Source organism: Doryrhamphus excisus, linkage group LG9 (assembly GCF_037039965.1).
Source record: "Doryrhamphus excisus strain RoL-2023G ecotype Guam linkage group LG9, RoL_Dexc_Guam_v1.1, whole genome shotgun sequence".
Lineage (NCBI taxonomy): Eukaryota > Metazoa > Chordata > Actinopteri > Syngnathiformes > Syngnathidae > Doryrhamphus > Doryrhamphus excisus.
This window is the reverse complement of record NC_136365.1, coordinates 6,623,614-6,640,892: the sequence shown is the minus strand read 5'-3', so window position 1 is coordinate 6,640,892 and position 17,279 is coordinate 6,623,614. Positions and strand designations below refer to the sequence as shown.

The window sequence follows — 17,279 nt, the reverse complement described above, 5'->3', positions numbered from 1 at the left end:
AGGAATTAGTCTTCAAATGTAGCCTACTGTGCACACAAACGCACTAAACAGCTTAGGTTGCTGGGGCACTGATTGTGTTATTATTACAGTTCACACGTCAGCAGCGTGCTTTTAATTTACTTTGCTACTGCATGAAATATAAAAGGTATATTCTACATGTGCAATGCAATAATGAAGAAAATTCCTTACATATTTTTTTTATAAATAAGGTGATTTAATAGATGACAACAATATTTCAACATTGCTTTTTCTTGTAAGGAAGCAAAATATTCAATATATGGCAACACTTTACAAAACTATTCGGAATTATACAAAAATGGAGGAAGCAATAGGTGTGACATCATTAACATAAACAGTAACTGCATGGTAAGAAGGTCAGTATACAATGATAAACTATGCATTATATAGAAAAGGTAAAACCCATGGTAATGTCTATTATTCACATTGCCCGAGAGGAAGCCTGTTTTGGGCTGCTCTATAGGAGCACCCGTGAAGTAGAACACATGCAGAACGACCATACATGTGATTCCACATAATCCTTAAGTAGGACCCAAAGCTGGCCAATTATCTTAAGGGATTTGATTGAGACTTTGTACTATAGTTCATTACAACACGTTAGAACTCAAATGTGAATCAGCAAATTGTTAAAAAGCAAGGAAAAAAAGCAAAATAGTTCATGGAAAGTGGAGTTTTTCCTCTGCTAATGGCACAAAATGACAATGACAGTTGAGGTAAAGTGTCAAAGACGGAGCAAAAAAGCAGAAATATCTTTTTTTTAAGAGCTCTCTTTCCCTCTCGTATTCCTATATTGTTCCCATAAATGCTTCAGATCAGCAAAAGTAGTAAAGAACAAGACACAGAGACGGACAATTGTTATCTACAGAGAAATTAGGTCGCAATTAGCTGGCCACTGAAAAGAACCCTTAAGGAGCATTGTACTCCTGGAGCAGTGGTGAAGCTGTGTAAGTGTTATAATGTCAGTCACAATAAAGTTATACTCTACCATAACAATACTACTCATATAAAATAACACAAATCAATCCAAAAAGTCTTCTTTAGTTTGGTTAATAAATGGGATGATGTCAGTGTGAACCTTGATGAGATATCTACATAACATTGATTCATTCCTCTCCACTTGCTGTACATCTTCAATCATACATTCCTGATGGCACTCATTTTCTAAATGTATTTTTATGATTGCTGCAGACCCACACTGAGCGTGCCCCCCCCCCCCCCATGGATGCATTTTATCAGCTAAAAAAGTAAAAACCTCTAATTTTACAACAATATGGTCATGGACATACATACGCATACACATCAGGCAAAGCAAGTACACACTCTAGCAAACAGATCCTCTCACACGCTTCCCATATCTCCCTCGACTCCACCTCTCCACCCCTCCCCTCAGGGTCTTGTGAGTGTGGTGTAAACAGGCTGCTCCCAGTGTGTGGGACTGTGGGAGGGAGCGACGCTGGAAGGGTCTCCTATGGTGGTGTACAGAGGCCTCTGTGTAGGCCCCATGTAGGAGAAGGCTGAATACAGCCCAGGGGCTTGACTGGAGTGGGCATAGTATGCCCCAGGCGCCTGGTGGTCTCCGTACTCAAACTGAGCTCTGGAGGCCAGCGAGGGGAAAGCGGAGCCGTAGTGAGGGAGGCTGAGCGGGGTGTAAGTGACGTGAGTCCCCGAGGAGGGCGACGACGAGGTCTCGGCGTAGTGGCTCCCAGTCGCCGACTCGCTTTTGATCTGGGGCTTAGACGGGTCAGAGGACGATGACGAGGCCTGAGGCTGCTGCTGCTGCTTGGAAAGCCAGGCCGAGTGGCCACTCGCTGCGGCCAGGGCGTAGGCGTAGGATGAAGCAGATGATCCCGAAGCGGGCGTTCCGGGTGTGCCCTGGGGGTGGCCGTTGGGGGGCAAGTACTGGTCAAACTCGTTGACATCAAAGTCGATGTTGGCCATCACCTCGTGGCTGATCTCTCCAATATCCATAGTGCCAAAATCGATGTGGGGCTTGGAGCTGGTTGACGAAGTACCGCTGGACACCCCTTCTCCCCCTCCACCGAGGGCTCCCCTGGATCCCCCTGATGCTCCGGTCGCTCCCTCCCTTTTGCTGTCTGACAATTTGCCTGACTGGAGCTCTGTCTTTGGGGTGGTGGGGGGTGTGGGGGGGCTGTGACCCTGACCTGGATGGAAAAAAAGCAGCAAATTAATGTGATGTATCTACATAAAGGATATGGATAATTAATAATGACTAGATTGGTGGATGGATCCAATAAATCGGTTTAGTAGATGTATACTGTCATGTCTACTGACACTGCACTTCCTGTTTATGTCAACAAGGCAGAAGTGGAGAGTTTTTGCCTGATTTTGACACTGCCCCCCCCCCTAAATGTTAGCCAAATCCCCACACTAGTCTACTAAGATGGAGTGCCACCTACTAGAAGAGTGATGGTGATGATGGTGGTGATGGTGGTGCAATTCGCCCAGAGGGGACCCAGCGCCGCCACTGTGCTCCAGATGCAGGCTCTTGTAGTGTGACTGGGAGTGGCTGGCCCCTTCTTCCCCCGGGCTGTCTGACTCATTAGCAGGCGTGAGTTTGCCGTTTTTGCGTCTCCGGGGCTGGTACTTGTACTCGGGGTAGTCCTTCTTGTGCTGTTTCCTCAGCCTCTCCGCCTCCTCGATGAATGGCCTCTTGTCACTCTCGTTGAGCAGTCTGCAGGAAGGAAAACAAGGAGCGATTTTTACTCTCGTAAGACCCCCGAGTTAATGTGGATGTTGGAAATGTGTGCAAATAAGACGCGTTGGCGCCGTGCGTAAATGGAGACGCATGCGTAATTGAAGCACAAATTAAACGGGCTCATACAATCAACAAGCTTAGTTGGCTGTTTGTCTTTTTGCGTCCACCAATCTGGCCTCATGGTTTCCTCGTTTTGGCGCAAATTGCACAGGAAATGAAGTGCTACTGTATGGCTACTGTGTTCTTTCACAAACCTCCACAGTTTGCCAAGGGTCTTGCTCAGCTCAGCGTTGTGCAGGTGGGGGTACTGGTCGGCCAGCTTCCTCCTGGCCGCCTGGGCCCACACCATGAAGGCGTTCATGGGACGCTTGACGTGAGGCTTGGCTTTGTTTCCGTTGTTTACGCGCACCGGCATGGGCACGAGAGTCCAGTCGTAGCCGTCCAGAACCTGACTCACCGCCTCCCGGATGCCGATGGGGAAGCGATCGTCCTCCTCCTCCGACTTCACCACGGACCTGTCATCCCTGCTGCCCTCCGCTACGCAGAGCGCCGTCAGGTGAGACGCAGGCCCGGTCAGAGGTGAGTCGTGGCCGGGTGGTGCTCCGGCATGGGACGGGGATAGGGAGTGAGCGTCGTCCGAGCCTCCGGGGCTCAGCTCCGCTTCAGACAAGCTGTGCTCCTCTCCGGACATTTTTAAAATTACTTTTTAACACTTCACAAAGAGTTGGAAAGTAGTAAGTAATTAAAAAGATATTTTATGGACGTCTGTGGTGCTCCCTGTTATGATAAACTATTTAATACAAAGCCATACTGATGCGTAAAATTGTCCAGATCCTTTTTACGCATGGGAATCTGCTACACCTGCGGAAGAACATACGAGAAGCTAATTATACGTCTATATAACATTTGAATTAGTGTCCATAGTACTTGTTGATGGAAACTGACTATTTGAACGAATGCAAATAATACCCATTTAATGAAATCGGGAAAAATATCAACTGGTAGATCAATATCATTTAGCACTATAAGTCTTATTTATTTCAATATTATATAAAAAAGACATAACTTACCAATTTAGCCGTGCAGTGGTTCAACATGGGAGTGTGTGTGGTGCTGGCCGTGGAGCCGATGAATGGCTGCTCTGTGTGGCGACACCGGAGCTTAAAGAGCGCCTTGTGAGAAGGACTGCGAGAGGGAGAAAAAAAAAGTAGAGATTGAAAGTAGAAAACATTCCCAGAGAGGCAGCATTCCAGCACACAGTCAACCCCGCCCCTTGCGCAACCCTCAATTCTCTGATTGGCTCTCACCTCGCACGGCTGCTCGCCGATTGGACAAAGAGCAAAGGATGGCGTTTCATACCGGCCTGTATGTAAAATCGCTGCAGCAATTCCAACAGTGAAGAGGTGAGATTTGACATCACAGTCGCTTTAAATGACTCCACAGTGGGCCCATTTAGAGGCAAGGAGAAGGCCAGCTTTGTTGCAAGTGTTGACACGCTGCATCAAACAAATAAACAATCATCTACTGACTTATTACCTTCTTGCGGCCACATTAAATCAGAAGGGAGGGGGCGTTAAAATACCTCCAAAAGGAGGGTTCTCTGTTTTGATTGGGTGTCATGGAGGAAATGTTGAATTACAGGTCTCACAATTAACATACGTTATTAAAAATGACAAATAAATGAGTAGACAGGAGTGTGGAACTGTCCACACTAGTCCTGTTATTAATGTCAATTCAATATGCATTGCTTCTGATTGTAGATACAAGTGTTGCATGAGAAAGAAGTGATATTTCGTATATTTTCATAATTTAAAAAAAAACGAATGGATGGGTTTGAATGCAGGTAAAGGTGCTGCATAAAAGCTGAGATATATGTAATTATATGCTGCATATATATAACATATATATATATATATAATCTGCAATAGCCACATTATAGTCATTTATATCCCTGTACATATCCTCACTGTATTATAGTCATAGCCTGTTTAGTTTGTAGATCTGTCCATTTTTTCCCTGCATTTACTTACTACGAAAGTACTTATAAAATTGCACTTCTGGTTGGATGCTAACTGCATTTTGTTGCCCTGTACCAGTGACATGAGCAATAACAATAAAGTTGAATCTAATCTAATCTAATATATGCATGTATGCACATGGGCATATACAGATATTTATTCTTAGATATGTATTATTAAAAAACAAATGTTAAATGTCCCCTAAAATGTAATTTAAAACACTGGTATGCACAGAAAACAAACTACTTTTAACATATGTGTAGTAAAATTACGGAAGTGATTGAGTGTGTTTACAAGGTAAGATGTATTTTTTGTTTATATTAGGACATCACCTATCCATCCATTATTACACATTAGGTATTATTTTCTGTCTTTATTACAAAGTGACAAGCTAATATTGAATACAGAAACACGTATTCCCTTTTGGGCATGTTAAATCACGTCAGTGTAAACTCCTGACTTCTTTAATATAAGTTTGTTAGGCATGGTTGGAAGCAACTATACCACAACGTTAGTAGTGTATTTATAGATTCCGGTGCTGACGTTGTTGATCACATAAGTAACTGCGGGGATTTTACATAGGAATTGATTTAATTGGAATGTTCCTGTTCCTGCAAGCAGAGCGAAACTGATGCGGTAAGTCTCAGCGTGATGGAGGATTTGTACACGCTTTAAGGCCACAATTTGTGCAGATAAAAGCACGGCCTGCGTGAGTCAGGGAGCGCACACGCACTCTCACGCACGTACACACGCACGCACGCAGGCGACGCAGCTCGCCACTGCAACAATGAATCTTGTGTCCCCTCGGCCCTCTCTCATGGCTCTCGCTTCTTCTTTCTTTGCTTTCTTTGTCTGCATCTCAGGTGAATTGTAGCCATGTGATCAAACGCCCAAGCCTCTATCCATTAACCCTCGTAAATGAAAAAATGGGGAACAAAAAGCAGTTTTGTGCTGCAAACATGAAAAAAAAATGATAACAGAGAGCGATGTGTGCGTCTTTCTCCCCTTATGTCCGGGCGTTGACACTGGTCGTGCACACAGAAAATCCTCCTCAGCATGACTGGATGTCTCTTGCCTCACTCTGCGACACTTCTTTTTTTGCACATTTATCTTTCTTTTCGCGCATCACCTGGATTTATAATGACAGTGGAGTGAAGAGGTTTGGTTTTAAAAGGTGAGGGATGCAGAGGGGGGGGGGGGGGGGTGTGGGGTGTGGGGTGCGGGGGGATTGAGCCTGCACCCCATCGATCAACTGGTATCATCGGACCATGCAAGGCCTGGAAGTGAGTGTTGTATTTTGTTTGCGTGTTAAAGTGTATGTGATTGCCCTTGTTAGGTTGAGTTGGAGCAGTGCACGAGGGAGGAAGCCTGCGGTTTTGCGCAGAGAAGTTGACTTAATGCACTTGGATGTGCGCGACCCCCAGGGAGCAAGTTGGGGGTCTGCGCTCGCTGTAATTGCATTTGTCATGAAGTGGAAGTCATTTATTTACTATTTGAAATGACGTCAGCGTGGCTCCATGTGCCTTTTTTTTAAAAACAGCAATTCGTTAATAGGAGTTTTAATTCGTTTCTGTCCTGCAGCTTCATCATGTGAGGATGTTTATTTGCATCAATTCACTATTATGGCACTATTATTTGAAATTGTGGAAAGTATTCAAAAATGTGAAATGTTCAGAAATATTTAGGTGTACGGTACTAAAATAGGAAAAGCTATTATTATTATGAATGCATTGTTGTTCATTTTAATTTGTTCCCCCCAGCATCCTATAAGTGATTCTGGTAAATGTTGATAAACGGCCTATCTCCTTTTTTCGTAATGTAGGCCTTTATTTGTTTCATTTTTTCAATTTCTTTCACCACTTTCGTTCAGAATATATTAAAATAAAATCCTCAAAATTCGCAGAAAACAAAACCCATACTAAAATATAGCAATACATGTCAGACTTTAAATGTGCAAACATTATTATGACTTTTTTTGTTGCATTTAAAAAAAAACACGACTTAACACGTTTATATTATCATTTCAATTCCCAGAAATAAAAAAAATAACCAGTTTGACAGAAGATGACATGTTTTTTTTTTAAATCTTAGCCTGCAGGTTGTTGTTTTTCAAGCTGTAACACAGACCTTTAAAATGCATTTGTTTGTGGAAATAATATTACAATTGATTAACATTACACGTCCAAATCATATAAAAAATAGTCCAAGTATACTGAATGAAACTAAACTATACATAAACTCTTATCTTGCCAGATCTAAACAACATATAATGTAACAGAATCGAAATGAAATAAATCAAACTCGACTACTCAAACTTAAGGCCATGTTTTTAACAAGTGTAAAATATAAATTCACCACTGTCATATAAGAAATTCCACCCATCAATGCTAAACGCTTTAAATAAACTTAAATTATAAGCTAAACTTAAATTATATGACAAGAGACAAAAGTAGCTCTAATCTGCATCTGAATTAAGATAAACTAAATTAAACAAAAGCGATCTTAACATTATGTAACTCGTCTCAACTCATCCATATACCTCCACTTACCTTTTCAGGTGACTGAGTTTAGGAAAGAGGAGTGTTAGACCCTGGACACTAGATTATGGGTGTCCAAAGTCTGGCCCTGGGGTCACTTGCAGCCCACATATCCCTTTTATTGGCCTTCTTCTAAAAAGAAAAAAAAAATAAAGAAAACCCAGCAAAAACAGCATATAAAAGTTTGTAATAAATAAAGTAATAAAGTTATACCCATAATGCTTTCATCATTAAGTATTAGACTACTTTAAAAGGGAATGTTATAAGCAAATCAATACAAGTCAATTCATTAAGGTTTGTGTCATTTACTACAATGTTAATATCAATGTCCATATACGTGACATCGTCATAGAATAATGTGAAATGATAAACAAATTTATATTTATTCAGACTGATTTTGCTACATTCATAATGTCTGAGGCACGAGATAAGCATTCAGAAAAGGGGAAGGAATGTGTTCATGTTTGACATAAGGGTTGTGAATGATGGGCAAAATTCCCCCAAAAGTTTAAAGCTGATCATTTCAACATCATGCACCGTTACTGGCCTCCATTCTTGTCAGTGTAAACTGAACTAAATTCGTTTTAGCTCAACCCCGATACCCCGATACACTAAATTTACAATGTGACATACCATAGCTCAGGCTAGTTCAGCTAAAGGTTCATGACAATAAAATAAATGCAACAAAAAAACACAATTAAACATAATTATTTAAAATACTATACACCTGTACTGTAAACTGAAGTTAGCTAAGCTCAGCCCAGTAAAAGTAATAACATAGTAACGTGATCTTAGCTCAACGCGGCCAAGTCAATAACATGATTTTTTAAAACGATCTTAATGTATTTTAAACAGCCTCAAGGTGAATGAGTGGTTAGCATGTTGACCCCACAGCCAGGATATGGAGGGTTTAAATCTTCATTTGGGCATCCCTGTGTGTTGTTGTTCATGACCGGTTAACCCCCCCACCCCCTTTCCCCCCTCGCCGCCTCTTGCCTGGAGTCATCTGGGATAGGCTCCAGCTTCCCCGTGACACAAATGCCTGTGTGAGATGGTTGTTCACGGCCCCTGAGGGAGTGGTGGCGGTGGCAGTAACTAGGAAAAATGGAAAATAGGGCTCACATGGTGCATCAGTGTCTGCACTAACCTGCCATGTGACTGCAGTAATGGGCCTCTCCATATCGGCACACACACACACACCATTACTGTGTCACAAGAGTCTGTGTCTTGCTGCTCCTGGGGGGGAGGAGAAAGGGAGAGGGGAGATGGGATGACGAGGTCTCATGATCTGCCTGAAGGTCAAAAGGTCACTCCTCAGGTGCACATCAAATAATGGAAAACCCTTTTTTTTTAGTGTGTGTAATCAGGTTGCAGTCAGGGGATACACTCACCTCGTCCAATGAGAGCTGCAAATTCATCATAACAATGCTGACTGACTGATTGACATGGTGCCGTGGTTGTAGTTTTTCATTTCGGTTATCTGATACGATACAGCAACATTATGGGGAAATGTAGAAATGCAGAATAAAACACTACAAGCAAAATAATAAAGCTATTGTTATATGAATACTTCTCAGTCAAAACCAAACATTATGACCATAAAATACTATGTCTTTACCAAAGCTGGACATATGTTACCTTTATGTTCACACATTAAATTATGGCTTTTCCATTCTGCTTTTGTCAATATTGCAGTTTTTACTACTACATTTTATTATTACTGAATAATGTGCTAAAACATAAACAGTATTATATACCTTATTATATTTTATATGAAGGTGTATTCATGAGCCGCACAGTGGGCTAGTGGTTAGCCAGGAATTAGTCAGGAGATCTGGAAGATCTGGGTCCAGGTCTCTGTTGGGGTTTTATTTTTTTAGGTATGAATGTGAGTGTGAATGGTTGTTTGTTTATATGTGCCCTGTGATTGGCTGGCGACCAGTCCAGGGTCTACCCCGCCTCTCGCCCAAAGACAGCTGGGATAGGCTCCAGCATACCCCCACGACCCTAGTGAGGATAAGCCTCATAGAATATGGGTTGGGTTGGCAGTTAAGTAACTTACGATATACTGTATTCAGCAGCCATGACATAAGAAAACATCTGCAATCATCTGGCAATCGCCTCCACGCTGCTCAAAAGAGGAGTTCAGAACATTCAGAGAGGTTGTCCCATTCTATTCAAAAGGTATTTAAAGTACAGAAAGTCATTAATTAATCGTTTCAATTGGTGATTGGGGTTTCATGTCTTACAGTTAAGCAACTTAAGCAATCAGCAAAATATAGCGCACCACTTGGCTACATGCAATAGATGTGCCGTTGATTCAGTCTTCACAACGTCAGATAACACAACAATATTATTGCAACCTATATTAGGGGAGGAAATCCTCCAGTAAATCTTACAGGAAAGCTTGCGATACAATAATATTGTGATATAACATTTATTACAGTGGAACCTTGGTTTTCACAAGATTCGGTTTTCAGTGAAAATGATGTTTTGGTTATTGTACGGCAAACCCAAACAAAGCATCCATGCGTTTTGTAGGTTCAATCTGTGAACAAAGTCTGCCCCCCCCGCCCCTCCCACTACCCAACTCTGTGTGTGCTTCCATTCATCCATTTTCTGAGTTGTGGTTGCAGCAGTCTTCGTAGGGAAGCCCAGGCTTCCCAGTCCCCAGCCACCTCCTCCAGTTCCACCGGGAGAATACCAAGGTGTTCCCAGAGCAGCTGAGAGACAAAATCTCTCCAGCGTGTTCTAGGTCTGGCCCTGGACCTTCTCCTGGCTGGGCATGCTCAGACCACCTTACCAGGAAGGCTCACAGTAGGCATCCTCAACTAGGCTCCTCTCGATGTGAAGGAGCAGCGCCTCTACTCTGGGTTCCTCACCCTATCTCTCAGGGGCTCGCTGCTTCTCCCTTGCAACAACTCCTGAGTGGAACAAGGTCCAGCCCTCTCGATGAGTTTCATTCCAGAACCCAAACTGTGGGTTGAGGTGAGTCCGACTATATCTTGTCGGAATGTCTCAACCTCTTGCAAAAGTTTGGCCTCCTTCCCCACCATAGTATAAGTGACATTCCATGTCCCAAGAACCATATTTTGGCCGCTGAAGACCAGGTCACCCAGGCGCCCGCGCTCATCCTCCTCTCAAAACACATTACACCGGACCTTTATGCTTATGGGGAGATACTGCATGGCTTCTTCGGGCTGGGCTCAGCCGGGTCCCACGGGTGAAGTCCAAGCCACCAGACACTTGCCTGCAAGAAAGCCCCTACCCCAGACTGGCTTTAGGGTGAGGCCCCGGTATCCCACGTCTGTGCAAGGTGCCATCCCGTCCTTTGCATTTCTTCATAAGGGTCTTCTGAATTCCTCTTGGTCTGGCCCGTTACCTAGGACCTGTTTGCCTTGAGACCCTAACAGGGCATATAGCCCCAGACAACAACATAGCTCCTCGCATCACTCGGGCACTCAAACCCCTCCACCACAATAAGGTGGCGATTCACAATGTTTCCTTCAATAAAGGTTATTGTGATATTAACGTAATCTTGTTACTTATTATGAAAAGTAACATTGAAAGGCATGCAGTATTTCTTGTGTTGGATGTGCACGTGAATATTGAAATCTTGACCATTTAAGAAAAATGTCTGGTCTGGAAAAGGCAGATTATCTATCTGTATCTGTAACATCTAAGCCAGATGGACCTACCCGAAAGTTCTGATTTACTACAATGTTGTTTTGGTTAATTTTCGTCTTGTCATACTGTAAATGTTTTTAAATATTACGCTTACTCGTTGAACCTGTTGCTTTAAGCTTGTTCACATTCGCCTTGTCAGGTGATCGGTAAACTTTGTGGGACACATGTTTTCGCACTGCCCCGCAGATGGAAATAACAACCCACAAGACGTTATACCGTGGAAAAGCATGCCAAGGTGGCAGCAAGTCAATTCACATTTCTCCTGGTAGCAGCTTAGTGCTGGCAGCTAATGCAGTGTGGATTCATAACTGAAGCAAAGTGATCTGTTGTAGCTATCACTGCCAGTAAAAAATATATCGTCACCCTGACAACGCAACATTAGTTCATGTTATTAATATCGTGGAGATGTCACTTTCTTTGCATGCTTTCATGACTGTGCTCGTTTGCATTTGGTTGCCGGTGTCACTCGTAAGTGTTTTGTGAATTGCTTGCAAAACATGGATCCTCTTTCTAGCCTAGCTTGCAGTCGATTTGTAGTGAATCCATATTGTTGACTAGGTCTATTTTGGGAATCTTAAAAAAATAGTATTGGGTTCCATCCCAGGGCTAAATAAGGAGTGATCTCGACTCCATGTTTTTTCATTTTTTTATTTTTTTATTTTGCAGTCACTTACTGACTTGTGGCCGTTTTTGTGTGTGTGTGTTAATCATCAAGTGAATGTTATTATTGTGTTATTTTTGTCAACATATCAATTTCTAGTCTTTGCTGTGAGCTCATGACTGCATGTTTGAATCGGGTTCCTAGAACGTGTTCTGGTCAAGGCGTCACAGCCAAGATCTCACAAGTCTCACTCTGGAGGGTGTGACAAAAATCACCACTTCATTTTACACCTATTTTATAGTTGTTATTTCTTTTTAATCAATGACAGGTTCTCCCCATGCACGCGTGGGTTTTCTCCGGGTACTCCGGTTTCCTCCCACATTCCAAAAACATGCTAGGTTAATTGGTGACTCCAAATTGTCCATAGGTATGAATGTGAGTGTGAATGGTTGTTTGTCTATATGTGCCCTGGGATTGGCTGGCGACCAGTCCAGGGTGTACCCCGCCTCTCGCCCGAAGACAGCTGGGATAGGCTCCAGCACCCCCGCGACCCTGTTGAGGATAAGCGAGAGAAAATGAATGAATGAATGAATGAATCAATCAATCAATGACAGAAGTATGACAAAATGTTTTATTAAATGAGTACTTTTTTGTTTTTTTTCAAACATTTTCGTCTCATGAGTACTTTAAACGATTATTTTTCAATTCAATTTGTCATTTATATGTACATATATTTTGCATTGTGTTTTGAATTGAAAACTATAATTATTATCCTTTTGGAACGGATTAATGATTGTTTCCTGGCTTGACAAGTATTTTGTAAGAGCATAATGCAAACAACAGTTAGCAGTATCTAATGTAATCTATGGTACTCATCATTGAGGGCTGTATATACTGCATCGTTTTGATATTTGATGTTAGTGACAGATACATCAAAATATCAATATATCAGTCCATCCTATTCCATGCTAATGCCAAAACAGCAGTTCGGAACCTTCAGAGACAAATTACATTTTTCCTGCCTAGTAGTTAATCAAGGGAATGTGGTCAAATCCCCAGAAACAAGACTTGCTGGAGAAACCAGTCGAAGTCAATCTGAGCATTGGGAATACCAAACTATTCCTATGAAATAATGAAAAAAAGCATGATGTGAAGAAAATACTTGGACTGTACTGTACTGTAATTCATCCAACAACACATACTGAGAATGTTTTTGTGACCGATGTATGATTGAGGATGACACAGTGGCTCGAGGGCCTGATGTCATCTGGATGTGTGGGCTGTTACGAGCTATGAAAAACAAGGGTCACACTGGGAACGGGTCATAAGATGGTGACACGTGGATGAGGCCCAGGATCTTGCTTCTTTTCTTTTTTTTTTTTACGTGAAGAAAGCGAGGGATGCAGGTGTTCATAGATTGGAGAAGTTTCAGCGAGACGAATAAAAAATGATCCTGCTTTCTGACCTCTGCCACTCCTTTTTTTTTCTCCTCCTAGTTTCACCCGATGAATTAGTGCAGCTGCACTTCTCCTAAATGGGTCCCCCTCTTTTTTCTCTGCAAGTGTATGTGACCCACTATGAATCCTCTCTTTGTGCTCCCCACCACCCTCAACCCTCCAGCTCCCTCCTCCTCCTCCGAGTTTCTTGCCTCCTTTTTAGGGGGGGCGGGGGGAGAAAGGGACTTGGGTTGCAATGGTGGCAGCACTGGTGATGTGGTGGCCATGGTAGCGATGGAGGAGGCTGTAGGGGGGAGTGGGTTGGGGTGCGGGGGGTAGAACTTGTTGGACCACATTCCAGTGCAGCTGTGGAGGCTGGTGCAGGCCAGAGCGCGATCATCATTGCATTGGAGGGCACCATGAATGGACTATTGTTTGGAATCGGCTGATGCTGTTGCTGCGTTCGCATCTATTTGCTACTAAGTTTTTTTTTTTTTTCCAATGGCCGAACAGAACAACAAGTAGACAAAGAAGGACATTTAGAAATGTTTTGGGGTGTAAGGGGGCTAACAAGGGTTGGGGATCATCAGTGGAGAGAAAGAAAGTCTTCATGTCTTTAGCCTGGGACTCGGATGTTGAACAGAATATGATGGTGGTGATGAAGATGGGTATGATAGCGTCACAAACACACAATGGTGCCATTGAGGACAAATTTATGACGTTTGTGCCCTACAGCCATTCATGCCTGCACGCTTAATTGCCATGCATTTATGGACTTTTTTAAATCCTTCTCTGAAAATGTAAGATTTTTACATATCATGTTATACTTTAAAGTAGTCTCTACATTGTTATCACTCTAATTAATAATGCTAGAAGTTATTATAGTGACCCTGTTTGCCAAATACAATGAAACAATGAAAACTGAAATAATCGGTTTAAGGGTCACACTCATGCCATCGTTATGAACAATCTTAATTAATTATACAGGCATAAAGCAGATCCACATTTTCAGAAAGCTAAGGATCAGAGTTCATAGAGGACAATTTTTCCCTAAAATGTTGGTCAAATTCCAAATCGTACAACCTCAGATGGCATTCAACATATAAGGTTCTACTCTACTGTGAAGAAATTTTAACCACTGTAACATTAATTCAATTAAAAACTTCAACAACAATTAAAAATCTTTGAACACTTTAAAAGTAAAGTCAAATCACAAATGTTCTTTCATTATAAATGCTAGCACCTTATTAACATGCAATTTTTATTTTGACAGAGGTAGTCAACACTAAGTAATTTACAATTCCGCAACCTATTTGTAAACATGTATAAACACTCTTATTATTGTGCACCATCAAGTTTTGGATCATGTTGATATTTATTCTGTTTTCTTCAGTTTGATTACAAGTAAATAAAAAAAATTGTTAGAAACCCAAGTGAACCCCATAGGTCTTTTAAATACATTTACATCTCTCAACAAACAATTAAGCAATTAGCTGGATTCTGCATATGAGAAGCTGCAGACAGACATCCCCACAAATGCATTATATATATGATTTTTGTATCTTTTGCAAAGGTGGCCAGTGCCTTTTTTGCCATGTTGCTACCGGTAACACACACGCAAACACCAGCAGCTGACGAGAAAGCAAATTAAAATGACTCCTAAAATGCTACAATGTTGATGCTCCTGCTTTCTGTGGTTCTTCGGTCAACACCACCCCTGCAGAATGTGGTAGGTCTGCTTTTTTAAAAGATGAAAAACACAAGCTTCTATAATTATTGTGTGTCAAATATTTGTACAGTAACTTTATACTGCTTAATGTGACCTTTAAAACTTGTGTTTGACTTAATTTAGTTGTTGTATAACTATAACAGTGATCAAATGTTGTTGTATGTCTCCGTTTAAAAAGGATACAGTATATATACTGTATATAATTTGACATTATTTTTTCAATCACTGATTTAATTGTTGTTATTTGTTATGTTTACGCTGTACATTGTTCATATTTGATGTCTCCACATTATTATTTATTATTTATTATTATACGGGAGCCAGGCAACGACATTTCGTTGGCAATTTCTCTGCTGTGTTATTGTGCAATGACAATAAAGAAAGTCTATCTATTTTAATGAGCATTTCCTTTCTTAAGTATTTGATACAAATTATGTATCAATGTTTTTTTAAATAATTCAACAAGATGTCAACCAAATTACAAAAATAAGGAGAAGCCTTTTGTGTCTAGTTATTTTTTGAGAACACATTGATTTTGAGACATTTTTTTAAAAAATATCATAGAATTATGTATGCATTTATTTTTGTATAAATAAAAGATGGTGAACTCTTGTGTGTCTTTTCATTGTAATTAAAAACCTTTGTGTACAGTATATCTTTGTTGTATGAGATTTTTTTAAAGAATGGATTCATAGTTGAGAATAGTTAGAAAGGGATTTCTTTTTACAATTAAACTACAAGTTTACAAGTTTTTTTAACTTGAAACATGTATTTGTTGAAAAACTTTTGGATGTCGCTTGTGTACTTCACAAAAGAGTAAACATGTAAGTAGAAAACTTCAGTGGAAGATAGAAGCAGACTTCCACTCCGCATTTAATTAGTCTGTGTAAAGCAAAGAAAGAAAAAGAAATGGGCCTGAGGGTACTGAGGAAAAAAAACGTCCACATGAAAGACTCTTCTTGTCCGAGCAGAGGGCAGACATGAAAGGCAACACGACAGAAAGACGGATGAGATATTTGGGCCAACAAAATGTGACAATTTGTGACACCCTAATGTGTGATATTGTTTAAGGACATTTTTTTTTAATACCCGTAAGTAAATTAGTGTGCAATGCAAGAGAGGCATCATATACGCAATGTATACAACACTTACAGGAAAATACATAAAGATAAAAGATCAAAAGGTGAGACTGTTCAGAAAACATGGCAATAGCGTTCTAATAAAGATATAATACATGAAGAGGTTTGTCGGCAGTTCGAGGACAGACAGGTCAGTGTCATTGTCACAGTGACAGGCCACAACCAGTGGTATCACATTAAAAACACCGTGTTAAGTCATTTTCAGATAGTAAATACATTACTATACAAGCCGGACACTTGCTACTCAAAATGAGGGTGTACTGACTTATGTGACACTGTATATATACTTACTATGTACCATATACAGTATATGCAGATATGCTCACAGAGGGACAAGTGGCAAGCGTGCAAAGACCAAAACTGTTGTGGGCGTAATGGATTTGACTCAGGGGTTGTCACCCACATAAATTCTACATTCACAATGGCGCCTGGAATGTGATGTACCAGTCTTATCTCAATATGTCATCTAAATCTGAGAAGTATTTGCATTTTTACCAAATCTTGTCAAATCTTAAATGTCACATCTAAATATTTAACTCCGATATAAGGGCTAAATATACAGAAAAATTGAAGGATGCTCGGGGGCATTTGTGAGTGGCCCCACGCTAATGGCACAGTGGGTTTTTTTTTTTTTTTTGCTTGTTTGTCACACTTAATTTTTTCAGATAATCAAACAAATGTAAATATGAGTCTATGGCAGGACTACCTACTTACAAACCTACCAAACCTACGTGAAAAAGTACCTAATAACTGGTTGGGCCACCCTTAGCAGCAACAACTGCAATCAAGCATTTGCGATAACTTGCAATGAGTCTTACTTGTCTTTGCAGAATCGTTGTACTTTAGCCAAATTGGAGGGTTTTCCAGCATAAACCACCTTTTTAAGGGCATGCCACAGGTCTCAATAGGATTCAGGTTAGGACTTTGACACCTTGTACTGTTAACTTTTACACCAGATATAATGTGACACACACTTTTGTCTCATCAGACCACAGATTATTTTCCCAAAGGTCTTGGGGATCATGAAGATGGCAAAATTGATACAAGTTCTTTTTGTTCAACAGTGGTTTTGGTCTTGGAACGCTTCCATGCAGGCTGTTTTTGCCCAGTGGAGTCATGAACACTGACCGTAACAGAGGCCTGCAGTTCTTTGGATGTGGTTATTGTTGTTGTTGTCTGATAGATCTCAATTACTTTTTTTTTCAATTACATGGGATGTAATCACTTTTTCATAAAGGGCCATATAGCTTTGGATTTTTTTCTCCCTTATTAATAAAAAGTTTCATTCAAAAACAGCATTTTGTGTTCATTTGTGTTGTCATTGACTAATATTTAAAATTAGTTTGATGATCCCATACATTTAAGAATGACAAACGTGCAAAAAAATAAGAAACCACA

General features: G+C 41.0%; 1 protein-coding gene across 1 annotated transcript; it reads right to left on the bottom strand.

Moving 5' to 3' along the window:
- Positions 1–105: 105 nt before the first annotated feature.
- On the bottom strand, positions 106–3,425 carry LOC131101410 (transcription factor SOX-10-like). Its single transcript, XM_078793323.1, has 3 exons — positions 2,989–3,425; positions 2,436–2,710; positions 106–2,180 (listed from the first exon to the last, which is right to left on the bottom strand). The coding sequence occupies exons 1-3, from the start codon at positions 3,423–3,425 to the stop codon at positions 1,405–1,407; spliced, it is 1,488 nt and encodes a 495-aa protein (XP_078649449.1). The 3' UTR covers positions 106–1,404.
- Positions 3,426–17,279: the final 13,854 nt, after the last annotated feature.